This window comes from Heteronotia binoei, chromosome 7 (genome assembly GCF_032191835.1).
Source record: "Heteronotia binoei isolate CCM8104 ecotype False Entrance Well chromosome 7, APGP_CSIRO_Hbin_v1, whole genome shotgun sequence".
NCBI lineage: Eukaryota > Metazoa > Chordata > Lepidosauria > Squamata > Gekkonidae > Heteronotia > Heteronotia binoei.
The window spans coordinates 27614191-27641950 of NC_083229.1; the positions used below are offsets into that span (position 1 = coordinate 27614191).

At 43.5% G+C, this 27760-nt stretch overlaps 1 protein-coding gene across 1 annotated transcript; it reads left to right on the forward strand.

Moving 5' to 3' along the window:
* Window positions 1–2073: 2073 nt before the first annotated feature.
* SLC30A8 (solute carrier family 30 member 8) lies at window positions 2074–25476 on the forward strand. Its single transcript, XM_060242936.1, is given in 8 exon segments — window positions 2074–2143; window positions 10746–10937; window positions 16072–16218; window positions 17820–17973; window positions 19922–20108; window positions 21628–21733; window positions 22912–23046; window positions 25268–25476. Coding segments are annotated over 8 exon segments (1134 nt in total). The 5' UTR covers window positions 2074–2076; the 3' UTR covers window positions 25414–25476.
* Window positions 25477–27760: the final 2284 nt, after the last annotated feature.

The window sequence follows — 27760 nt, forward strand, 5'->3', positions numbered from 1 at the left end:
GTTGCCATTATAGCAGGTAAATAACAAAGCCCCACACATTGCTTGGTTTGAAGCGAGGTATTTTACTTTGACATCAAAGTAGAACTTGTCAGCATAACCTCAGAATGACTAAGTTAAAATCATCAGCCTTCTGACCATTTTTATTCATCCCCAAAACAAGCAGACAAGCCCCCTCTTATCTAATTCAAATGCTCCACTTCCTGCTTTCCTTCCAGTAATTTCTTGTAGTTTTCCACTGCTCTGTCCCTCTGTTTATCAGCAAGAAGCTCCTTCTCTGCGGGGCCTCTGTTATCTTGGATTCACACCCTTAGCCTGTCTGGTTTTAACAGTTTAGCAGAAGCTCCTCTGAGGGGCCTCTTAACAGTCACTCTAAATGTTGCAGCAGACATTCTCTTTTGAAGGCACAACCATATTTTCCATTATTATTATTATTGAGGTATTCATTAATTATTCAGGGGTCCCTCTTCACCGTGCTCCCTCCTCCATTTAAACACCATGGTGGGGTGTTTAAATGGGGGGGAGGAAGATCCCCCACCTTTGCTGTCTCCCTGCCAGGCGGAGAGACAGCAAAGAGAGTTGCCGTGCTCCCCCCCCCATTTAAACACCACATCGGGGTGTTTAAATGGGGGGGAGCAGATCGCCCACCTTTCCTGGCACCTTTTTTTTTAAAAAAAGCCAAGCACAATATCCCACGTACTGTGCTTGCGCGAGTGTGGAATGCCATCTCAAAAAATGAGGTCCGGTTGAGAACTCTGATCAACCAGCGACGGGACCAACGCTGCTTAGAACTGAAGGATGGAGGGATGTCTGATCAGGAAATTCATTATAAAAAAGCTGCGGGGTATAATAGCGATGGGTTAGGGCAGCTTCTGGGAGAACTCTCTCAGCCCCACCTACCTCACAGAATGTCTGTTGTGAGGGGGGGGAAGATAAAGGAGATTGTGACGGCTCTGAGATTCAGAGTATAGGGCAGGATATAAATCCAATATCTTCTTCTTTTGATGATGAAACAGGCTCTAGGCTTATAATGGAATAAAATACTGCTATTCTTTAAGATGCTACAAATCTATTTATTGATACTTCCAAATTCTAGTTTATATTGTATATATGTATATAGGAAATATAATCATTAGGATCTGAGAAACTAAGCAAGGTCAGCCTTGCTTAGTATTTGGTTGGGAGACCACCACCAAGGAATTTCAGGTTGCTAAGCTGAGGGAGGCAATGACAAACCATTTCTGAATATCTCTCGCCTTGAAAACCCTGTGAGGGTCACCATAAGTCAGCTGTGATGTGACAACTCTTTACAGACTCACACACAGGATATATGAACCCCAGGAGCAAAGGATTCTAGCTACTTCAGTCAATAGCTATAGAATTTCATTACATTCTCCCAGCCTGGTTTGCATCACAAAGTTTGAACTCAGATGGTACAAGCTAGTGCTTTAGTAATAAGACATACGCACATTTAAAGTCAATGGAAAACCTTCTCACAAAAAAGAACAGTGGGACAGATATAGACAGGACCCAAATGAACTTGTTTTCAAGCATCAGTTTCAGTTAGAGTCTGGTTGCCAGGAAGATAACGGTGTTGGTCCCTAATACAATATGCAATTCTGAAAATGATCAAAAATCAAATAAATATTTGTGCGACGGATGGAGAAAGCTTGTTTGTTTTGCACCAGTTAAGAAATAGGAGAGCTGTTCTTAATTTTTAAGAAGCTGAGTCCCAGCATTATCTTTACAGCCTCTCTCTCTTCATCATCATCATCTGTCTGTCTGTCTGTCCTTCTGTCATCTCCATTTTTTCTTTACAAACAAATTTGTGAGGTGGGATAGACAGTGTGACTGGCTTCAGGGCATCAATGAGCTTCATGGCAAGAAAAAAAAGCCCTGGAGACCGTATAGCATTGAGAGTCCCTGAGGGAATGAGGGATGGTCTCATCTGTGGCACTTGGTTTCATGAGAAGATTTGTGACAGTGATTTCTCTTGGACTGCCAGATTGATTTTAACTCCTCATCAAGATCCAAGAAGTGGCACCATCATTGTCTGAGATAAAGACCATCCTGAAATCCATGAAAGGTCTCGAAAGAACTTGCCTTGTGAGTGACAGAGACACCAAGAAGTACTCCTGAGCAATGAGCAGATAACTACCTGACACCAATTTTTCTTTGACAGAATAATGAAATGGGAGCATTCTGAAGGCTACACTGAAATAATTCTAGGATTTCTGCAAGCTTGTCTTCTTTGAATCGATCCCATGAATACGGGATCAATAAGTTCTAGAATATAGCTGAAAAGATATAATCTTGATTTGCATTCCCTATTGCAAATAGTTCTCCTTGAATGTGTTAAAAGGGTCTGCCAGGCCTTACACCCCACAGGACTTATTTCTGAGTAAATATGCACTTTATCAGGTTGTTCCACTGCAATGCTCGGCACTCTTATTTGGAAGTGTATTTGGAAGTAAGCCTCATTTCATTTATTGGGGTTTACTTCCAAGAAAGCTTAGTTCCTATCTTCCCCCTCAAACTCCTCTCCTATCTGGCACCCTGCCCTCTTCAACTGCCATTTTTTTTAAATAATTAAAAATAGTGATAGTGCATTATTGATATTGTAAAGTGAGTTCAGCCAGCTCTGAATCAACCAAGAACACTTTATTTCAAGAAGAAACAGTCACAAACAGCACAGGCACTTCACTCATTATATATATACTCTAGCCATGCTAAACCACGCCCGCCAGCAGACAACAGTTACTCCTATTGGCTCACTCCAGAATCCTTCATTTGCATCAAGTTGTTACATGCCTAGCATCCTGATTGGCTTACTCCAGAATCCTTCATATGCATCTCTTTGTTAAAGTTGTTACATGCCTAGCATTCTGATTAGCCAGTTCTTCTAGGCTTCAGGATCCTGGTTTGCAAGAAGTGCCTGTCTCAAGCTGAGGCAACAAGACCCCAGTACAACACAATACATAACAAATGAAATGATCCATTAAGGATTATTACATAGTCTTGGTTCATCTTGTGTTAAGATAACTGCAACTTTTAGTGAAGATTCTATAATTGTGAATTTTACCTTTATTTTCTTTTTAATTGTTTTGAGCACCGGCGGAGGTCATGAAAAAGAGGAGGTGGGGGGGAGGAGGGAATTTTGTAGTGTATTGGTTAATACCTTTAAGTAAATGTTTGATGAATACTTTTCAATATATTGCAAAACAATAAAATTGGTTTACACAGGAAGGAACAATCACAACACCCTTCAAGATGGCAGCAGGCTTACAGCATGCTTGCAACTCACTCCTGAAGCTGTGTTTTACTTTGGGCTTTATCTGCTGTATCTGCTTTCTAAAAAAAAAGCAAGGCACCACGGTCTCCAAGCTAGACAAAATGCTGCCAGCATTTTGGGGAAAGGGGTGGCCAAACTTGCTTAATGTAAGAGCCACATAGAATAAATGTCAGATATTTGAGAGAAGGAAGGAAGGAAGGAAGGAAGGAAGGAAGGAAGGAAGGAAGGAAGGAAGGAAGGAAGGAAGGAAGGAAGGAAGGAAGGAAGGAAGGAAGGAAGGAAGGAAGGAAGGAAGGAAGGAAGGAAGGATGGATGTCGGGAAGGAAGGAAGGAAAATAGATGGGAAAAGGAAGGAGATGTGGAAATAAAGCAACTTTAACTTTAAATGCATTCTCCAGGCTGCTGGCTGGCTTGGCTTGGCGAAGTGATTTAAAGAGGAAAATGCCTTCTTCAAGCTGACCAGTGGGGCAATGGGGGTTTTGAGAGCCACACACTATGTGTGAAAGAGCCACATGTGGCTCCTGAGCCACAGTTTGGCCACCCCTGTTTTAGATCATAGCAGGAGGCAGGAAAGTCACATTATGGACAGAAAGCTTTCTGTCTGCAGAGATTTTAGGTGGGATACAAGTCATGTTTCTTCCCTCTTCCATTTTTATCCTCACATCAACCATGTTAGGGAGGCTGAGAAAAGTTTCATGGCAGGGGGTAGATTGAAACTCCCCTATTCTGGTCTAATACTCTAACCATTATACCATTAGGTGTTCACTGGCAGTAGGTGCTATCTGCAGAGAACAGGTGTGGTAGCTCACATCTGTTTAGTATGGGGGGAAATGAACCACAACACAGAAAACAAAACTCTCTCTGGTTCCAACAGACCACCCCTTGAAGTGGTAACAAAGAAAAGTACCAGATATCAGTCAAAAAAGTATTCTGTAAATTTATACCTGTGCGAACACTTCTGTATATTTGTCATAAAAATTTATATTTGTCTGGCTGGTTTATCACAGTCACATCTAAGGGATATTGACACAAGCCCTGAAATGTCTCACTTCAGATTGATGTATTTTATGTACTTCCATCTGAGTTACACGGTTGTAATATCAATGGCTCATCGACCCAATCAAGAGCTGACAGAGGTGCCTTCAAGTTATGTGCTTAGCAAATTTATGACAGCCCAGGAAAGCTGATTAATTGTAATGGGATTTTGGAGAGCGTTATTGACACGTGATTGATTTGAGACTGCACTGCACAGTGATTTGTAAAACTTGCTAAGAGAGCAAGCTAGTAAATAAATGACGTGGAACTAAACTAACAGCTAGATCCTTAAGGCCTTGGGACATGCCTACCATAGATTTAGGGTGAGAAGACAGATTGGTATAGCCTAAGCCCAGTCTTGTCGGATCTCAGAAGATAAGCAGGGTTGGTACTTGGATGGAGGACCACCAAGAAAGACTCTGCGGAGGAAGGCAATGGCAAACTACCTCTGCTTCTTGTTTGCCTTGAAAACCTCTTGCTGGGGTCATCATAGATCAAAGTTGTCAAACATGCGGCCTGGGGGCTGAATCAGGCCCCCGGAGGGCTCCTGTTAGGCCCCCAAGCAACTGTCTGTCATCTGCTTCCTCCCTCTCTCTTGCTTCCTTCCTCATCGCAGCTTGCTCAATCGCACAGGAACTACAGTCTCTATTTTCTTCATTGGCTGGGCCTCCTCCCTTGGGGAGGAAGTGGGGGGGGCAGAGCTTGCTTTGCCAGACTCTCTCAATCTCACAGCAGAGCCATTGAACCAAGCCTCTTCCTTCTATTGGCTGAGGCTCCTCTCCCTCTTGGCCCCCTGGGGAAGAATGGAAAGAGCCAGAGCTTCCTTTGTCCAATTTTCTGGATCCCATGAGAGAGATACAAAGAAAGCACCTTTAAGACCAACAAGTGCTAATGTTTTGAACATATTTTAAGGTTTCCCCTCCTAAAATCTTTAATTGTGTTTGTCTGTGCTCTTTATAAAGTTTATATCTCTGCTACCTAATTTTAAAATAGGCATATACCTGGCCCGGCCCAGCATAGCCTGGCCCAGCAAGGTCTCATTTATGTGAGATTCGGGCCTCATAACAAATTACGGTAGTTCGACATCCCTGCCATAGATGTTGATACTACTTGATGGCAGATACGTATATACCATAGACTTAAAATAGTTTAATTATAATTCCTTGCCTACACGGAACCCCATAAATTTTAATTCTATGGGGACAGAGGCGGTGGTACAGCTCCTAGGGTTCCTAGTGTATAGATTTCTCAATATGATGGCTCCCAGAAGTCTTTGTTATGTTATCAAATTCCTCAGTACTACATCTCTCAGGAGCAATTGTTTTGTTATAGAATTCTCATTTGCTACAGCTCCCAGAAGTCTTTGTTATGTTATAGAATTCTCAGTACTACTGCTCCCAGGATTCTTTGGAGGAAGTCATGACAGTTAACTGGTATGAATATCAAGACTCCTCAGGAATAGAGGATCTATTAAAATGATCCACTCCCTGAGCCAGATCTATCCAAAGGGTTTTCTGTAGCCTCTAGGAGATTTTCCTGTTGATGTGGCTAGTGCTACTGTCGTTGTCCTGGTTGATCTCTGGAATAAGAAAATGACCGAGATTGTTGGTGGGATCATTTCCAGACATTCTCTCTCTGATGTTAAAGCCTGGTAGCCCCTAATTTACTGTGGGTGATGAAAAGACAAGGGAAAAAGCTAGTGAAGGAATGATGAAGGAAGATTCTGTATGACTCTGAGAAGGCATGAGCTAAAGCTCATACATTGTAAAGTGTATGGTGATGGTGATAGAGAGACAATACTTTTCTGCCACCAATCATGTGAGCATCATGTAGTCCAGTGGAGCTGTTCCAGGTGAAACAGGTCTGCAGGAGGTGCATTGGCTTGGACTCTACATGAGCAACAGCAGGGTCAGACACTGCAGGGAGCCTACTTGTCCAGATGCTTGAGACATTTTTCAGTTTACCCAGTCTGAGGATGTAGACAGAGTCCATGGAGGTTTGAGGTCTACAACTTGCTTGCATGACCCTTACCCTTCCTAGCTACTTAAATTCAAGAGGTGGTTAATGCCTCCCTGAGAGAGGGGGTGGTTGTCCCAGTATTGAAACAAGCTGTGGTGTGTCCATTACGAAAAAAAAAATCCAGTACCCTTGGCCCAGGAGATTTCAATAACTATTGACTAGGCTAACCAGTCCCCAGGTCTAGGAATGGGATCCCCTGGTTTTGCAGGCTCCATCCTGTCACTAGCCAGCTGGATGGCAGAGGAAGCCCTGCCTCAACAGCCAGGATGTGCCTTTAGATCTCTGCAGGTGGTGCTGGGGGACTGCTGCTCACCTCCTTGGCCTTTGACTTGTGGGGTCCTGCAAGGCTAGATCTTGTCCCCTATGCTCATCAACATCTACACGAAACAGTTGGATGAAGTCATCCAGAGATTTGGGCTGAGTCATAGGGACCATATTATTCCAGTCTTGGCTCATTAGCAGTGACTCCAAATTTGCTTCTGGGCACAATGCAATGTGCTGGTGTTGACTTTTAAGCCCTGTATAGCTTGCCACCAGCATACTTGAAGAACCACCCACTCACTTATAAACCTACCCAACTGCTATAGTCATCTTCCAAGACCCTGCTTCAGGTATCTCCAACCTTCTGAGATTAGGAAGGTGGCAGCCTGGAAAGGGCCTTTTTGGTTGTGGCACTGAAATCCTGGAACTTTCTCCCCAGAGAATGATGCCTGTCTTCTTCAGTTGCCATCTTCCACTAGTGGGTGAAGACTTCTTTGTCTTGTCTAGTGTCCTCTCAATGATCGCTCATTCCTGCCTTGTTTTAATTACTGTTTTTTAAACGTTTTAATTCATATTTTAGCTTGATTTTGTGGTTTTGTTTAATGGTTTTTAAAATGTGCTTTATGTATGCTTTTAATTTGTTAGTGATGAAGGCAGAAAAGCAAGGTATAAATTTTGCAAATAAATACATAATCAATAGATGAACCAAATGATGCTATGTGGTTTTGTTATGGGATGACTTTGTTTACCCAAGCCCCATTCTGCCCTGCAAGGAGTCCAGGCTCTTAGCAGTTGTCTCGAGTTTCCACTTGGTGATGCAACTTACAAGTCTGCCCAGCTCTCCAAGATGTTTCTTCACTCTTCTTTTTCAACACACTGGCACCAGGTGGTCAGTTTCAGAAATTCCTGCTGAGTGGGCCAGCGCTCTTAGCTTCCATTCCGCAATGCCTGATGGGAATGCTTACGGAAATCACTCACTCCCAGAGAAATAACAGTTTATCCTCCCCTCACACCAGAGCCGAATTAACAATTAGGCCAAATAGGCACTGACCTATGGGCCCCCATGCCTTTAGGGGACCCGGGCAGGCTTTCCGCCCCCCCTTGGAGCCTGCACACACAGCCAGCAACTGAGCTGCTCTTTGCCTGACTTGCCTGGTGTGGTTGCTGCTGGTGTTGTCACCAAATTTGCCTCCCTTTGCCTCTCCCCTGCAGCTTAGTAAATGGGGCTTTTAAGAAGGTGCCTTCAGGCTGCAGCGGGAGCCGTGGGTGGTGGCGCGGGTGCTCAGACTCTGAGATAATTTGTGAGGGAGACCCCAAGATTTCAACTGCCTAGGGGCCTCCACAGGGTTTAATCCAGCACTACCTCACACCCATTTTAGATAGCATGTTGGTGAAGGTCTATGTGGTACCAGAGCAAATACCAGCATTTAAAATAGAAATGGATTTATTCTAAAAACAATAGGCCATGCTCAGACTCTGCACAGCAATGGATTGAGCAAGATATATAAAGATACAGACATGCAGTTTTCTGTTCCTCAGCCCTATACATGCCCCAATGGGTCTTGGTCTTAGGCAGGCTCTTAAAAGCTTCCCATTACCGTGGAGTCATTGCCCAAGCTCCCTGCTCTTTGTCTCCTACATGTGGCAATGACTGCCACTGCCACTGAAGATATAGACCAATAAAGTACTTGCAAGAGACCTCCAAGGAATACCAGGACCAGGATGCAGAGGCAGGCAATACAAGCCCTCTCTCTGGAAAACTTCCTACCCCCACTAGGGGTCACCAGAAGTCACCATGACTTCCAGGCCATGGAAGAATACACAAACACTTTTTAAAAGAAAGAAAAGATACAGCCCAGCATGAGAGCTCCTACCTGCAAGCTATCCCCCATTAGAATCAGCCCAAAAGGACTACATTTCCTCAACGTAGAGGGAATTTATCTCCTTTGTTTTCCTAGCCCCATGGGTTCTTTCTTCCCCTCCTGAAGCCTCCAGGCTGTACAGACTAGCCTCCTGCATCCCAAGTTTCTGTCACCGTCTAAGCGTCAGATTCCAGCTAGGGTGTGAACTGACTATTTCCTTGATTTCCACTGGGAGAGCCATTTGCATTTATAAAGCTTTGATGACCGGGCACTTGTTGGAGCAGTTGACAGGATGGACGATACTTGGGAGCAATCAACTTCCCACCTCCTGCCTGTCTCCTGTCAAGAAACAAAAAACTTTTCAAAGAAAGATGTGGGCTCTTCAGGTTTAGTTTTTGCAAGCTCCAAACTTCAGAATATTGGGCTGTGCAGTCCCAGACAGGTTTCTGAACCCTATAGTGTAATCTTTTGTATCTTTTCAACATTCAACATATTACCTATGCTGCCTGTAAAACTGCAGTGTGTTCATTTGGAAAACATGTGCTTGTCTCCACACAATATTCCAGAGAGATGGGCTTGCCCATGGCATCCTGCCAGGAATGCTCATAGAGTAAGTGTATATTTCTTGCTGCAAAATGTGCATAGTGGCCAATCCATCTGTGAAATGATGGCATGAGCCTTAAATGAAATCTAGGATTGCACATAGGCTCCCTGGAACAACAGTTAGGGAATCATCTGCGAAGCAAAGCCATCCAGATTCCTGCTCTGAGTTACTGCTTGTTTGGCATCTTAGGATATGCCAAAGTACAGGGCTCCATCATACTGGACAGGTCAGTAGCTTGTCTGTGTCTGCCATCAGGCAGAAGGTACAGCAGAACAACCAAACCAAGCTAGTATGGTGCAGTGGTTGGATTAGGATTTGGGAGACCCCTGTTTGGATCTGCCCTGGAAGCTTGCAGGGTGACTTTGAGCCAGTCACTCTTTTTTAACCTCACCTGCTTCACAGGGTTATTGTTGTGAGGATAGAACGGAGGAGGTGATAAGCTGGGTCACCAATGGCGAGAGAAGCAGGGCAGCCATGGTGACTGAGGTGATCCTCCACATTCAGAGATACTGAATCCCAGAGCCAGGAGGCAACATCTGCCCTGTTGCTGGCCATCGGCCTCTCTGCCCTGTTGCTGGCCATTCAGAGAAATTGGCTGGCCACTTTGTGAGAGAGGATGCTGGACTAGATGGACCACTGGTCTGATCCAGCAGCCGGGCTCTTCTTATGTTCTTATGAAGGCCTCAGCCTCTCTGCCCTGTTGTTGGCCCTCCAGAGGAACTGGTTGGCCACTGTGTGAGACAGGATGGTGGACTAGATGGACCACTGGTCTGATCCAGCAGGGCTCTTTTTATGTAGCAGTTTCTAAAATAAATAAACTTCCCAGTCCAGATATCACTAATTCTCTCAGCTAACAGAGGGCACTTGGGTAGCCTCGGTTAAATGGGTTTATAATACAACTGTAAGGCCCACGTTAGTCCTTTTTTCTCTTCTGCATGAAAAATCCGGCATTAACCTTGGTAGCATGATTGAAGCTCAAAGGCAGCTTCGACTTTGCTTGTGAAAGAGGTGGATGCCAGCTGGGGTGCTGAGACTGCAGACAGGGATGGGTGCCTTTTACAATGCCGCAGTTGAACAGCTAAAGCATAACATTTGGTATCTGAACAAACTGCAAATACAACATTTTATATGCAGGTTTGAAATCTGGCAGAAACATGAGAATTCCACTGGGAGGAGGATGTTTTCACATCTCACTTTTCAGTTTGACTCTCAAAAATACTGATTTTTTTCAGGTTTTTTTTTTTTTAAAGTCAATAAATATCCTAAATCTAACAGGACTCATAATTGAGATTTTTAAAAAAAACCATCAAGGAGAATGTCTTTTGAGACTTTTTCACAAGTCAATTTGAGTGTGGATAATTGATTTAATTTAAAAAAAAATCCAACCCCATTTTCACTTTAGTGCAGTATTTACCATACAAGCAGGGTCTTAAAGATCTCAGCTTACTTTTTTTAAAAAAAATCATGCTTCTAGTCGCAATGACTGCAGCATGAAAACAAATGGACAGCAATAAAAATCTCCAAACCCGGAAGCAGGTAGGCAGACTTCTTAGACAAGCAGAAGACTGAGCCTTACAATTGATTCAGTGTCCAGAATTTGCACAGAGTTTAGCGCCAACAATGCCTAATCCTAGCTACAAATAAACCTTCTGTTCCTCTCCCCCATGTAGCTCAGGTCTACTACAGAACGATGGAAACCAAGAAAATCACAACAAGGAACTGGTGGACTCTCGGTCTGGTTCCTGGCATCACTGCCATGACCATGCGATGGCCTATGAGAGCAGGAAGAGGGAGCAACAGCAGGCCAGCCACAAGCTCTACATGGCATCCATGATATGCCTCGTCTTCATGATTGGAGAAGTTATAGGTGAGATCACACCTTCATTCCTCTAGAGCAGCGGTGTTGAACTCATTGAACATATATGAACATATGAAGCTGCCTTATACTGAATCAGACCTTTGGTCCATCAAAGTCAGTATTGTCTTCTCAGACTGGCAGTGGCTCTCCAGGGTCTCAAGCTGAGGTTTTTCATACCTATTACCTGGACCCTTTTTAGTTGGAGATGCCGGGGATTGAACCTGGGACCTTCTGCTTCCCAAGCAGATGCTCTACCACTGAGCCACTGTCCCTCCCCCTTCATTTCTTATGAAGGCCGGACCAGACATAAATGTCACTTTGTTGGGCCGGGCCATGTGTGCCATAAAGTATATAAACTTTATCAGGCCTCAGATTCAGCAGGAGCTCACAGCAGTGCAGCTCCTGAACCTTTCTGAGGGTTTCCCCTCTTCCTCCCTATCTACCTTGTCCATCAAATAGCAGGTGCAGCTGCATAACAATCCCTGGATTAGGAGAGTGGGCAGCCAGCCAACCACCAGGGGTTTCGCCACACCCCCAGCAGCCTCATTAACCCCTGGAGAAGCCCCCACCACCCTTTCTCCACTTCTTTTGTGATTTTGGGTGGCAGGTGGCTCCCTGGCCTTTTGACTGGGGGTGTGTGACCCAGGAGAGCCTCAGGTGAGCGAGGCCTTCTTGTGTTGGCTGGATCTCTAGCCAGCCCAAGCAGACCTCACTCGCCCAGGGCTCCTTTTTTTTTTGCATCAGGTTGCTTTTAACGGCATATGCTAATGAGCTCCACCACCTATTTTTCTACAAAATGACCCCTGAACTTTATAAAGGTGATTTCAGATGTCAAATGGCAATAGCAGGTAAATGACAATAGCAGGCTTGATTGGACTGTGTGTGATATGCGGAGAGGTGATAGGTATAGAGATACCAGCATTGGTGATGAGACAGGAAACCTGGGTCTCAATTGCATCCAGGAGGATTCAGTCCAGGAGGATGCAAAGAATAAATGGACATAAATTTGACATTAGAAACCACAACATTCAGTTGCTGACCTAAGAGCAGCAGTGCTCTTACAAAGGAATTTCAAATGAAAATTAGAGAGACTGCTGAATTGCAACTGATAATGAAGCTCAAGACAATGTGTCCACTGGTAATGAGACAGGAAACCTAGGTTCCAATTGCATCCAGGAAGATTCAGTCCAGATGGATGCAAATAAATAAATGGACGCAAGTCTGACATTAGAAATCACAACATTCAATTGCTGAACCTAAAAGTAGCAGTGCTTTTACAAAGGAGACTGCTGAATGATAATGAAGTTCAAGACAAATGCATCTTCCTGGACTGGACTGAAAACTAGGCTGTGATTACACACACTGAATAATGCACTTTCAATCCACTTTCAATGCACTTTCCAACTGGATTTTGCAGTTGTAAATCCAGTTGTAAAGTGCATTGAAAGTGGATTGAAAGTGCATTATTTAATGTTTGTGATCCCAGCCCTAGTTTTCCTGTCTCATTACCAATGTGTGCTATTATCATTTGGCTTCTAAAATCACTCCACTCTCCAAGACATAAGGACCAATTAAAGTGTTCTAGTTCCTAATCAGGGTCTTTTTGAAAGAAAATAAAATCCATATAGGGACAGAGAAATTCAATTTTTAAAAAATACTTTCCAGAATAAGCCAAAATAATTTCCTCAGTGTAAATTGTGCTTCTCAGTAGAATCCATTCATCCACTCACTCTACCTTCCTCCCTCTGAAGAGGTGTGCTTGGACAAAAAACCTTATACCTGAAATAAAATGTTGTGCCAAGGGGCTACAACTTTGCTCTCTCTCTTTCACACACACACACACACACACACACACACACACATGAAGCTACCTCCTAGGGTTGTTGCTGTGACATTAAAATGGAGGAAGGGAGAATTTTGTCATAATTTTCTACCCCATTGGCTACATAAGCAGGGTAGAACAGACAGAAAATCAATGGAGCTTCTGATTATTGTGGCATGTTTTGAATTCGGTGCTGTCATTCCCAGGATCGATAACGGCTATCAGACTGCTATAAGAAGCAGCGCAGTGATTGCCTGAGCCCAAGGAAGTCTCGCTGCAGACAGAAAACGTATTAATAACATAAGGCTTGCCCTCCTCTGGCTTTATAAATCATTGCAATATTTGCAACGACAGCTGAAGAAACAAATGTCACGGCCACGATGCCTGCAGACCTTTAAGCTCCGATAAACCAGCCATTAAACTGCCGGTATAGATGGCACTCTTTGGGAATCGTTCTAATTATGAACCATATTTTAATTTTTTTTAAAAAAAAAATCAGTCTAGACAGCGTTTTCCTAGATGATTGACCACTGAGTGACTGACAGTTCCAATTGCTGTGTGTTAGTACACAAAGCAACGAACATTCAGTGAGAGTCACGCTCAATCACAAAAGCCATTTGCTGGAAGCGTCATTACCAAGCAATCAAGGGAGCTGCCGTTCCGCGAGAAGCGTTTCTCCTGAAAGTAATGAGAGAAGAAGTAATCCTTCTTCCCCACCCCCACCCCCCCAGTCTTAAGGCCAAATGAAATGGATACAGGGTGGTGTTCAAGGCTCACTTTTTACAGTCTGTGGTGCAGTTTGGAGGAGCCACACAGGGACCTTCCACAAACAGTTGCCACGCTCCAGGTGATGGCTGGAGATTTCCTGCTATTACAGTTGATCTCCAGGTGACCAAGATCAGTTCCCCTGTAGAAAATGGCCGCTCCAGGAGGGTGCACTCTATGGCACTGTATCCTGCAGAGGTCCCTCACCAAGCCTCACCTTACCCAGGCTCCACCCCTCAAATCTCCAGGTATTTCAAGACCCACAGCTGGCAATCTTACTTCCAGATGACCTGGAGCTTCTCGTGTTATCCCTGTGGAGCAGGCAGGGTGTGGATTAGCCAGGAAAATTCTCAGGGGGCTACTGCCCCAGAGGGCTGCTGGGGGCTGGAAGCAAGCCAGTGGTGCCATGGGGAGAGGCTGTGGCATAGGGATACTCAGTGGTACAACATATGCTTTGATTTGATGCAGAAGAGGGCCTTCTCTTCCAGAGCACCAAAGTTCTGGAACTGTCTCCCCTGGGAGAGTCATCTGTCCCCTTCTGTTGCTATCTTCTGCCAGTGGGTGAAGACTTGCTTTATTTAGTACTCCCTCAATGATCCCTCCTTGCTAACCAATGTTTTAATTGTAGGAGAGAGGCCACTGGGCTGCTGGCTATAATGACCAGCCCACCCTGGTTGCAGCTTTCCAGGAGCAGTCCCTGGCAGTGTAGCTGGAGCTGATTGTCTCTGACCGATTTCACACTCACCCTTATGTCGCTTGTGGAATCCTCCCGATTTCCCACTATTTGCACCAGAGCTGCAGCAAACATTGCGATTTTCACACAGCAAACAGAAACCGCTAAAACCCAGTTTCCGTTTGCTGCACAAAAAAACCCGTGATGTTTGCTGCAGCCCTGACGCAAATCGGGAGGACACCGCACCGAGGATGTGAGAGCGGCGTAAGGTGAGTGCGAAATTGGCCTCTGTTTAGGCTTGGGCTGTTTTGACATCCCAGCCTTGTCTCCATATGCGCAGGAAGAAGCCATGCTGCAGAGGTTTCCAGACTGCCAGAGATGTCAAACAGGCTCTTTCTCATTTCATGTTGTTTTGTTTGCAGTCGTTGCGGGCCTTTTTGTTTCACTGGTGTTCCTCTTTGTATTTGCGTCTCTTATGCCAGTTTAATGCAGCTGATTCCAAAAGAGGCATCAGTTTCAGCAATCACGTGTGTCCTTTGGTGTGAATTTACCAATTTCAAAGCTGAGTTGATCACCTGATCTGTTTTGTTCATGCCAAATATCTGCAAATGTCTGCAGAACTGGCTTTCATTGAGTTTTCACAAAACCACAGGTGCCCAAAGATGCTGTCAATTCAAACTGATCAGTGGTCATTAACATTACTAAGGACTGATTAGTTGGACACAGAAGGGTAGGGCTTTATGGAAACATGGCATTTACTTATGACAGTTTAATATGATTTGTGACTAATTTAATTTATTTAAACAATTGCCTGCTGGGTGGAGCAGTTACACAGCAAGGATGAGGGATAGTAAAAAGGCCACGTACTGCATGGGTTAGAAGGAGTACAGTGAAGGAATACAGTAATGCAACCTATTAAAACCTATTAAACCTATTAAAACACCTATTAAACCTATTAAAACCTATTAAAACACCAAGAAACAGGTGAACAAACAGGTGAACAAACAAAGTTGTCAAAAATTCAGGTCCCTTTCCACAGAAGGTAAATAGCATGTGAGACGAACTAGTGACGTGTGTTGGAGAATCTGTATAAATGACTGAATATTCGGGGGTTTTTTAAACTATTCAAAAATTTCTATATACAAAGGAGGAAAGCATTCATATAGCACAATTGTTTGTCAGCAATTCAAAATATCAGATTAAAAGAATAAAAGCTCACTATGCAGTTTATTAATAACTGAATATTCATGTTGTGCTTTTTTTTTAAAAAAAAGCATACAGCCTGTGCGACATCATAGGTGTGAGGCCAAAAAAAAAATATTGAATTAGAATTTGATAGAAGTAGCACAAACCTGTCAAATGGGTTCTGAAAGTGAGGAGTCAATCTGAGTGAGGAAGAAGACAGCAAGTTCTTATTTCAAGTTATGTAATTATGCAGGCTTAAAGGAGATAGGCTTCAGATATGACACTCAAGAGTCCAAAAGAAAGCGTCAGTCTTGGGAATCTGGCATTCGCAATAATATTCCTTTTAAAAAATGGTGTGCATGTGTGTGTGCGTGTGTGTGCATGCTTGGAAGTCATGGCTGACTTCTGGTGACACCTAGTGGGGCTGGAATGCAAGGACGTTCAGAAAGGTGGCTTGCTGACCTCCTCTGTATCCCAGCCCTGGTATTCCTTGGAAGTCTCCTATCGAAGTACTTGTCAGGGTTGGCCCTGCTTAGCTTCAGGCATGTGGGCACTCTAATCAACTACCTCCACTGACTCAACATATCTTAGTGTCAAGTAATGGAGGACCCACCATTCTCCTATGTATAAATGTATCACTTTCCCCATGAACAGTCTGACACTCGGTTTTAGTGACTGCCAAGGTTTCTCTGACCTAGGTGGCCGAATCGCAGGAAGCCTCGCTGTGATGATGGACGCAGCTCACATGTCGGTTGACTTGATGAGTTTCCTGATCAGCCTCTTCTCTCTTTGGCTGTCATCGAAACAGCCCAGCAAGAGATTAACGTTCGGATGGCACAGAGCAGGTACCCAATGTTATGCAATGAAAAACAGAAAGAGCAGCTCCTGTTGGCAAGGCCAGCAACTCGCTGTCCGGGAGCACTGCACCAAGAAGAAAATGTTATGGACTAGAATAGAGGTCCCCAGAGTAGCCCCTGTGGACATCATGTTGCCTGATAACACCTTTCCTGGCAACTGCCAAGTGTTTTCAGAAAGGGGGTGGGGCCAGGTGGGGCTTTCACCCGGCAGTGTTTCTGATTGGTCACTGGAGATCTAATTAGCTTCAGCAGCTGCTGCCACCACAGAACAAGGATCTTCCCTGAATGAAGGTGAGCTATGTATATGGGGGGAAATATTTAAAAACGGTGTGTCCATTTTTTTAAAAGACATCTTGTTAAACAGAGCTTCTGCCTGAAATGTTGAAGTGTTACTATTATGTATGAATTGACTCACTGACATTTTGTGACTGGCTTCACCTCTTGTGGCAGCCATGTTATGCCTGCGCCCACCACCTGGTGTCAGAATTCCAAATGTGCCCTCAGGTTCAAAAAGGTTGGTGAATCCTGGCTTGATCACCACCAACTAGAGTGGCCAGCTGGCAAATCAAGTTTCCATACACACCTCTTTCTTCACACTTATGTTGCCTTTAGGTTGGTATAGGGTTGCCAGGTCCCCTACCTTGCACTGGTGGGGGTGGGAGGGAGCTTTCCAGGAGAAGGGGCAGGGTCATGTCACGATATGCGACGTCCCCAATGTGATGATGTCATTATACTGGGAACACTGCACAGCAATGCTCTGGTTTTGGGGCAAACTCTATGGTAAAATTGGGCTCAAACTATAGAGTCTTGCCCAAAAAACCCAAGCATTGGTGCATGACATCTCCAGCATGATGACATCACTGCCACATGATGTCATCGTGTGGGGGGCATGGCTGTTGGGGGTGGGGCTTCCCCCAGCTGGCCAACAGTGGGCAGAAGCCTGTGAAATTGGGGGATTCCCTGCTGCTACCTGGGGACTGGCAACCCTATGTTGGCAAGTTAAGAAGTCTTCCCTCATTGGATTGGATTTCACCCAGGAGCTTCTAGTTATTAACTCTGAATATACTTTGGCCATATAAATGGGAGTAATAACTGGAGAAGTGCCCTTGAAGCAACTTTAAGGAAAAGGAAACACCCATTCAGAATATCCGTCATATATCTGAGAAACAATAGAAGACAGTAACCTATGACTTTGTTGTTGTAACTAAAGATGTGTCTTTCTTTGATCAGTCATGGACTATTAGCAACAACAACAAAAAAAGAGTGGCGTCTTTTACTTCATTGGATGAAATGTTTCTCCTCTAGAAAGCAGAGGCTTCTGATGCAATCTTCTGTTAGTGGTGAACCTGCCACATGAACCCTTTTACATTTCACCACTACAGACTAACTGCCCATCTATCATCTGTGGATTGAGAGTATCAGATCCTTACCCACCCCCATCTGAGAACTCGTTCCCAGGAAGAATGAAGGAATGACCATTAATTAGTCTGAAGCTTGTGAAAGCCTCTTGCCCAGTCATTTCAAAACAATATTGAGAGGAGTAAGAGGCTTTTCATTATCAAATGCCTAACTATTATTTGCACCCCTAGAAATCCTTGGCGCTTTCCTGTCAATGTTGATCATTTGGGCAGTGACCGGCATGCTGACATATTTCGCTGTCAGGAGGCTGCTGCATCCACATTATGAAATCCAAGGAATGGTAATGCTCATCACATCTGGCTGTGCAGTAATGGCCAATGTGGTGTAAGTTGCCCTTTGTTTTTTAAAGAGTACTGCCAGTGGCGGACTGGCCAGGGTGTAAGCTTGCCGGATGGCAAGCGGGCCCCTGATAAAGCGGGCCCCTTTAAACATTAGACAATGTTAAATATGTTAATGTCCTTCTAGTAGCTTGAAAATGTAATAGAAGTTCCAGTATTATTACTGTAATGCAACTGAAATTAACATTGTATATAGGGTTGCCAGCCTCCAGGTGGGGCCTGGGGATCGCCTGCTTTTATAGCTGATCTCTAGCTGGCAGAGATCAGCTCCCCTGGAGAAAATGCAATCTGTATTTACATTTGGTATCTACTGCATACTGCGAGTAAGATGTACAATATATGTACACTGTAATTACAAAATATATTTATTTTGCAAAAACATTTTAGCTGTACCTTTTTTCCAATTATGTATTTTTTGAAAAAAAATTCTTTATTTCTTATAAAAATTAAATGATAGCCTTAGAGTTGTGGGTGGGCCCCCTTTGTCTCCTGACAACCAATATTTTTAGACCCAGTCCGCCACTGAGTACTGCTCTATCAATCTAATATTATACAATCAACAACAGCCTTTTTTAAAAAGAGTCTATTTTGCACTGATTTAGGCAGGTCAAAAGGAATGGAAGCTGTCCTGAATGGGATAACAGGGTAATCTGATGTGGCTGGCTGCCATGAATCAGAGGGGTGTATGCTTTATCAACATTGAATAGTTTCTCAGAGCCAATTTCCATGTTCTCCAGATCAGTGCATTATGAAATTAAAGTGATCTCATAACACAACAGTCATCACGCAGCTCTTTTTTTGCAGTTAATTTTAAGCATATGGAAGGTCAGTTGGAAATGGACTGACAGTGATGCAGCCAAGAAATGGAGTAATCAGTGGATTGGATCCAGGTCTCATTTTGGGCAGGAGCTCACAGGAGCGGAGCTCCAGAACTCTTACATTTTATTGAGCTCTTTCTTCCTTCCCCCCTCCCCCAAATACTTGCTTCTGGGCTCCTTTGTTCAAACCCCCTGTGAGAATTTTGCTGAGCTCTAAGGTTTGACAAGCTTTCTAATATTTTTTTCCCCACAAAAAAAATGGGAAAATAACCTAAACCTATAAAGCAGACAGATGGAAATCTTCATCATGCCACTGTGGCCACATAGGAGAAAGTCATTTTAAAAGTATGATGGGAGTAAGGTTTTATTATGACAATTATAATTCAAAAAACATTTTAAGGTAGATGCTGAGCTGATATAATTTAGTACACTTTCCGGGGATGTCAAGGGTGTGTAGCATATGCAAATGAGTTGTGCTAATGAGCTCCAGCACCTCTTTTTCTATGAAATGACCCCTGGTTGGATCCAATCGGTTTTTCCACTTGTGGACTTGGAAGGAGGAGATCTTTGACTATGAAAAAGACTGAACTGGAGATCATGGGACCTGCACAGACAAAAACCTCTGGGATCAGGGGAATGTAGTAAGGAGGGGGATCAGTGAGATATTTATCTTGACTTTCCTCCACTGAGCTCAGGGTTGCATATATGGCAGATTTATGTGCTGCCATGGATGTACATGGAGCACAGAACTTCATTTTTAGAAAATACAGGTATCTACCTGCAATAAGTGGGCAGTCTAACAGTGCTTTCATACATGCTAAATAATGCCATTTCAGTCCACTTCAGCAACCGTTTGCAAGTGGATTTTGCCATTTCACACAGGAAAATCCAGTTGCAAAAGTGCATTGAAATTTGATTGAAAGTGTCTCATTTTGTGCGTGTGTGAAAAAAGTGATTGAGGAAGGCAGAAGGAAGAAGGAGAGACAGGGTAGCAAAGGATTAATGATCTTACTCGTCAGTCCTTATCAGAAGTATATGTTACAATTGTGCATAACCATTGGTTTGAAAAATAAACAGAAGAGTCGATGATCTTGTTGACAAACTTCATTCTTGCAGATTAAGTCTGATGTTGCACCAGACGGGGCATAGACAAGTTCGAAACGGCCATCACGCCTCCTATCATTTATCGCGACACAAGCCAGCTTCTGGGAATGCCAGTGTAAGGGCAGCTTTTATCCACGCTGTCGGAGATCTGTTTCAGAGCATTAGTGTGCTAATTAGTGCGCTCATAATATTCATTGAGGTCAGTTTTATTCAGTGTACTCACCTGCTTAGTAATGCAGGATGCAGCCTTTCTCATGACCCTGGGGTTGTAGCAGACAGATCCATGAAAGTGTTGACCCCGTGGGCTGCTGCAGTAGTGCAAAAGGCAAACTTTGGGCTGGGGATTATTAGGAAAGGACTGGAAATAAAACAGCCAACAGCATAAGGCCTCCATATAGACCTATGGTGCAGCCTTACTTGGAATACGAAGATGGAGATTCTCTGAGTCGTGGCAGCCCAGGAAGGGAGATCCCATTGCTGGCTTTTGATGGAGTGCCACTGTTACTGGCACCAAAGGCCAAGAGCTTGGGAGTGCTCCTGGAGTCCTGCCTAACTGCTAAATCCATCTTCTTTCATCTGCGGCAGGTACGGCAGTTGGCCTCTTTCCTGGAACTCAGAGACTTAGCAATGGAGGGGTACCATCTTCTAAAGCTGTTTTTATCATCTGCTTTTTGCCTGGGGACTGCTTTGTGGATATCATTTTAGCCTTCTATTTATGGCTTTATACTCTTGGTATTACAATTTCATTATATTTGTGAGCTGCTTGAAGCAGGTCTCTGCAGAGGTGGCATATACATTTTCTAAAAAAATACACAGATGATGTTGATGATGATGTCATTCTTGGCCATGTTATCCTGTCAGAGTTTCCTTAATAGAATCCATTTGATGTTATTAATTATTATCTTTATCATTAATAATAATAATGTTATAATACTTAATGTTGTGGTACTTTATCACCACCTAATTCCCTGCCTAGGGTGGCCAGACATTGTGTAACCAGAAGTGATGTCACACATCTTTGGTTGGCAACCCGGGGGAGCCTTGGGGGGCATAGCTAGGCATTTTGTGGCATTGCATGATGCCACAATATCACTTTTGGTCACGTAACTGAAAGTGATGTCAAGCATGTCTAAATGCTCTAGCAGTCTCTGAAATTGGGACAGGAGGGCCACTCACAGACGGCCACCTCAGGGCGGTATCAAGCCGAGTCAGAAGTGAGCCGACTGGAAAAGGAGCACCCAGTTACATCCTAATGGCCTGTGGAAGAAGGATGGGCTGTGAGCGCCCCAGGGAGCATGTAGAGAACTCGTGCATCCTGTCTGCAGCTCCGGGTGCAGCTTTCCAGGTGCTTACTGGCTGTCCATTTGGTCAGGGAGGCACCTTGGAGGCGTCCCAGCAAAAAGTGGTGCCTTTTAAATCTGGGTCCTGGTAAGTTGGGGATGGCTTGGGGGCCGACAGGGACAGCAGGGAGATGTACACATGTAGACACGCTTCTTTGGGGGTGCTTGCCTGCTTCCCCCAGGGCGGCTTAAACCATCCATCTGTAAGCAGCCAAGGAGACCTGGTAAGCTTATACCTTCCCCCAAATTTCTATCAGTATCGTTGAAATTTTTTACAAGAAGGGATGGATTTTTGGATAAACTAGCTACTTAAAAACTGAACAAAACCAGTATTAGGGAGTGGTTTGTTCATTTAACAATCTTTGTCTTTTATTCTAGCCAGAATACAAAATGGCTGACCCAATCTGCACATTTGTATTCTCCGTATTTGTTCTGGCAACCACCATCACCATTTTACGGGACATTTTGTTGGTGTTAATGGAAGGTAAGATGTCTTGCCTGTAGGGCAGATGTATCCCTAAAGCCTCATTTCTTTTCTTGTTATTAACGAAGCAGTTGAAGACAATATTAAAGAATATTCCAACACAAATAAATGTAAATCTACATCCCAGTCAAGATTTGGACAGCAAGCCCTATTGATACTGTCAAGTATGTATTATAGTGGCAACAGAATCACACACCTTTTCCATCACTGTTGTGTTATTCTGGAACGCTTTGTCAGAAGGGCAACTGAAGCAATTTTGCCAGTGCCATTTTGTAAGAGCTATAAACAGGGGTCATTTCGTAGAAACAGAGGTGCCGGAGCTTATTAGCACAACTCATTTGCATATGCCACACACCCCTGACATCACCGGAAGGTATACAAAATTATATCAGCTCATCATCTATCTTAAAATGCTCCTTGAATTATAATTGTCATAATAAAACCTTACTCCCATCATACTTTTTAAATGACCTTCTCCTATGTGGCCACAGTGGCATGATGAAGATTTCCATCTGACTGCTTAAAATATGTTTTGGCTATTTTTTCAATTTTTTTTAATGGGTGAAAATATTAGAAAGTTTGTCAGATCTTAGAATTCAGCAAAATTCTTACAGGGGGTTTGAACAATGGATCCCAGAAGCAAGTATTTGGTGTGTGTGGGGGGGAAGAGTAAGAAAGAGCACAATAAAATTTAGAGGTTCCAGAGCATTGGTCCTGTGAGCTCTTGCCCAAAATGAGGTCTGGCTATACAGCATTTCCCCCCCTAACAAGCAATTTACTAGTAATTCCATTACATTGATATGGGGGCTTTGAGGTACAATTGTTTTAATTTGACTTCACTTTATATACCACTTTGAACATCTGGAAAGGGGTAATGTGCAATTTTTTAAAAAAATAAAATAAATATGGAGCTTTGCCAATGCAGAAACACAACTTAAAATGAGATGACCACTCTGTGTAGAGAAGGATATATGCGGAGAACTGAATCATTCAGATTTTTTCTTCATTTTTGAGGCTGCAGAACAAATTGTGCAAAATGGATTGCCTGGCTTGTGAAATACATGAAGCAGCTGAGAGAGAACGTTAACATTGTATTGGCCCAGAATAGCTTTTAACTGGATACTTACAGTGCTTATTTTAAAGGGTTTAAAAGAAGGCATTTGCCCTCTATTATACAGGAACACCAAAGGGAATGAGCTATGACACAATCAAAGAGATGATTCTAGCAACGGATAAAGTGAAATCTGTTCACAATCTTCATCTTTGGTCTCTAACAATGAACCAGACCATTTTAATGGCTCACGTTGTTACAGGTCAGTACATTTCTGTAATAAGGGAATCAACACTGAGATGACTGTGAAATCTGTTTCCAATTAAGTGAGTGTGCCTACTACTTATCTGTGCCCACTGTTGATTTTTTAAAAAGTGCACGAGGAAAAAAAAATTGGTCTCATTGACTTAAATCCAATTTGAACCTTGTTTTTCTTTTGCTAATAGAGAAGGAGGGGTGATTTTTTTGCCATTTCCCTGTTCCTACCACAAACTTTCTCACTGCACCCAGAGTTGTTTCAGGGAGTGTCCTGATTCATGGGGGTGGGAGGCCGTAGTGTAATAGGAGAGAGAAATTGGATTTATTGGATTTATATTCAGAGTCTCAGAGCGGTCCCAATCTCCTTTACCTTCCCCCCTCCCCCACAACAGACGCCCTGTGAGGTTGGTGAGGCTGAGAGAGCTCCCACAGAAGCTGCCATTTCAAGGACAATAACTGCAAGAGCTATGGCTGACCCAAGGCCATTCCAGCATCTGTAAGTGGAGGAGTGGGGAATCAAACCCAGTTCTCCCAGATAAGAGTCTGCACACTGTATCACTACACCAAACTGGCTGGAAGCATTGGAAATCCATTCCTCTTGCAAGTTTCTACTCACGCTCTTTGGATCCAAGCCATTAATTTTAAGAATATGATCATAATAGGGCTGCTGGCTTTGAGTTGGGAAATATTTGGAGATTTTGGGGCTGCAGCCTGAAAGGGCAGGGTTTGAGAAGGGGAGGGACTTCAATGGGTATAATGCCATAGAGTCCACCTTCCAAGTGGCCACTTTCTCCAGGGGAACTGATTTCAGTGCTCTAGAGATCAGCTGTAATCCTGGGAGATTTCCAGCCGTCAGCTGGAAGTTGTGTAACCAAGAGAGAATCATGGAAGTAGAATAAAGTGAAAGAAAAGCCAATTCCTGTGTCCATACGTATTGGAATGTGAAACTGACAAGACACAACATCATATGGATTTTTGTAAGAACTTTATTTAATATTTGGTACTGAAGAAAGGAGTGGAAAGGAAGACCTTATTTACCTTGGAAGGTGGATGAGTGATACACTTTATAAACTTTTCTGAAGTTTCATAGGATTTTGCTAATATATGGACTTTGTATTTTGACTTGAATGGTGATACTTCAGTAATTATAGTTTATTACAGTCCTGTAATTGGGGTTCATTACGGTTCATGGCTTTTCTTTGGCTTTATCAACTGGAGTTTGGCTAGCCTAAATCAGGAGCATGCCTACTTAAAATAAAATAAATCCCTCTGAAATCAATTAGCGTTATCACTGTGTACTAATTTGGTGTAGTGGTTAGAAAACTGGACTAGGATCTGGGAAACCCAGGTTCAGGTTCCCACTCTGCCCTGAAAGCTAGCTGGGTGACCTAGAGCCAGTCACAAGTTCTCCCAGAGCTCTTTTTCTCAAGAGTAGCTCTTGGGAGAACTCTCTCAGCCCCACCTGCCTTACAGGGTGTCTGTTGTGGGAAGCAGGGCTTTTTTTGTAGCAGGAACTCCTTTGCATATTAGGCCATACACCCCTGATGTAGCCAATCCACCTGGAGTTTACAGTAGGCCCTGTAAGAAGAGCTCTGTACGCTCTTGGAGGATTGGCTACATTAGAAGAAGAAGAAGATGAAGATATTGGATTTATATCCCGCCCTCCCTCCGAAGAGTCTCAGAGCGGCTCACAATCTTCTTTACCTTCCTCCCCCACAACAAACACCCTGTGAGGTGGGTGGGGCTGGAGAGGGCTCTCACAGCAGCTGCCCTTTCAAGGACAACCTCTGCCAGAGCTATGGCTGACCCAAGGCCATGCTAGCAGGTGCAAGTGGAGGAGTGGGGAATCAAACCCGGTTCTCCCAGATAAGAGTCCGCACACTTAACCACTACACCAAACTGGCTTAGGGGGTGTGGCCTAATATGCAAATGAGCTCCTGCTAAAAAAAACGGCCCTGGTGGGAAGAGAAAGGGAAAGGAGATTGCACGCCACTCTGAGACTCCGAGGGAAGGGCCAGGTATAAATCCAATCTCCTCTTCTTCTCTCTAGGTGACCTTTTATAATCCCACACACCTTGAAAAACCGATTTAACATTCCACTAGTTTCAACAAAAGAAAAAAAAACAAAAAAAGAGGTGTTCAAAGCATTGTTCACATAAGAAAACTGTTGGTCTGGGAAATGAGGGCAGCATCCATTAATCATTTTTTTTCTTTACCTCCTACAGTGGATACTGCAGACGAGCAGCAGGTTTTGAAAGAGATGACCGAAGTGCTCTTCGATGCTTATAATTTCCACACGGTCACTCTTCAAATTGAACCGGAAGGAGCCCAAAAACCAGAATGCATTTTTTGCCAAGATCCAAGAGACTAAGATGAGCATTTGTCCTTTGAGGGGGAGCAATGGCTGCTAATGCACTGGATGCGGATAGTTTGCTAAGCCTGAATCCATTACAAACTGAACTGAAAGCTAGGAAGTCTCTTTTTTTGCCGGTTGCAGCAGAGACACCTTTTCATTTGCTCCTTCGTGGCAATGTTGTGCACCTTCCTGAAGGTAGCAAGGCCATGAATGTGACATGACTTGACTCTTTCTTGCCCTTCCCCTTCACCACACCATGTGTTTTTTAAAAAGCAGAAACCCAAACCCACTTCCTTCTCTGTTTCTGCAGCAATGCCCAGCTGAAAATATTAAGTGTTTCTGCCTCTGGAATGCAATTTCAGGTCATGTTTTGTTCCCTCAGCTTAAAAACCTGGAGTTTAAGTCTGCAGGGAGATACACCAGGAATAACATTGTGTAATATTGAATCGACCACTAGAGGGAGCAAAGCATGTGAGGCGCAGACCCTGCCCTCAAAGTAACAGGAACACACATGGGAAGAAAATCCGAATGTGGGAAAGACCTTATAAAGTAGTTTACTCAATAATTGTGTGGTGTGTTTCAGAAACCTGATTCTTTTTTTAACAAAAAAAATTCCATTTCTAATTTATCCTCTGCGCTGGCTGACGCTGAGCATCCAGTTAACAGTGGAGGATCATAGAGACGGCACCTGGTAGGAATGCTGTTGTAACAGTATAGAGTGAACGAACCAGGCATGGGACACTGGCCATATATCTCTGTGCTGGAGAGCTGTCATCAATCAGGATAGACAATAGTGAGTTAAATGGACCAGTAACCTGATGGAATAACTCACAGGGCTTAGCTTCTCCTGTTGGTCAAGTGCCCTGACTACAGATGTTTCTGCACAGTTTATGAGAAAGCAAGCAGCTACAGCAGGCTTCCTAACTGCCCAGGCTTGGTAGGAAATTTCCTACCCCCACCCCTAATCTCCCACCCTCAAACAGTTGAGCAGCTTGTGTGTGGGGGGGGAAGGGATCCATAGTGACACTCTAAGAATTCCCCATAGTTTCTGTGGTCCCTACCATACACATTAGGGAAAATTCCTAGAGTGTCACTTAGAAGTGACATTACATCCTATCCAGACTCCACCATCCCTGCCCCAGAAATCTCCTGGAATTTGTCTAGGTGATGTTGGGGATTCATCTTGGCACAAAAGATCAAGTGATTTTCCAGTTCAGACTGACTGCTCTGCTGGTGTATTGATTGGAAAATGGGTACCATATTGGAAAATAATGTAAGATGGCCACTAATTTCATTTTCTATGAAAGCAATTGTGTATTAGAAATGCCTTTATATATTTAAAAAATGGCTTTGGGGCAGAGGCTAATCTTTTCATGCAATCATTGTTTTTAATTCCGAAATGGTTACAGCATTTTGCAAAAGGCCTGATGTCTAAGGATTAGCAGCATTATATAAATTAATAAACTCAAATATATTACATGTAGACCGGAAACAAAACTTGAGTCTGATTTTTGTCTGCATTAGTTAAAGCATCAGGTAGGTGCTTGCACAGGGGACTATTTTTACCTTTTTATGATTATTAAGGTTGCCAGCTTTTACACTGATCTTTGCTCCTGTGCCCTTGATAGTTTTGCAGAGGTCAGAAGATGATTATTTATTTAGCAATAAATACATAGCTCTATGGCATGAAAATCTTCGCTTACTGATATCTGCAGCTGCTGTCATAGACACAGGAGCTTGTCAACCTGTTCATTTGGCAACCCTAGTTGTGCCTGCATGCCAAGAAAGATTGGCTTCTATATTCAGAATAACTTTTACTCTGATATACATGTTAATTTGATTTTAGAACTGGGACCAATGGCACCTTCAGCACAGTTCTCTTTCTAGCCACAATCCTTCTACAATGTAACAACCCTATGAATTAATGATCTCCCAAACATCCTGTTGTTAAAAGCCTCACTGAGGTCTTGAAGCCTGAGGGCCCTGGCTGCCTTGATTGAGTCAAAAGTTGGATGTTACAAGACTGATTCAGACATGGCCCACAAGGTCTCCTAATAGATAATAAATACACAATAAATACAGCAGCTTCTTGAGTTCAGCATCATCGTCATGCAATACTTTCGCAAATCGAGTATGAAGGTATTGTCTTTGGCTCTCCCTCATGTGGCAGCCATTTTGTGTTTGGCTCCTCCTCCTCCTAGGACAGCCATTTTAGGTCTGTCTAAAGCACCCATTTTGGGTTGGTGCTCACCACCTTCTCTCAAAATTACGAAGGTGCCTGAGGCTTAAAAAGTTCAGGGACCCCTGCTTTATGGATTATCAATCAACCTGTCCATTATTTTATTTGAAATTTATTTGAAAT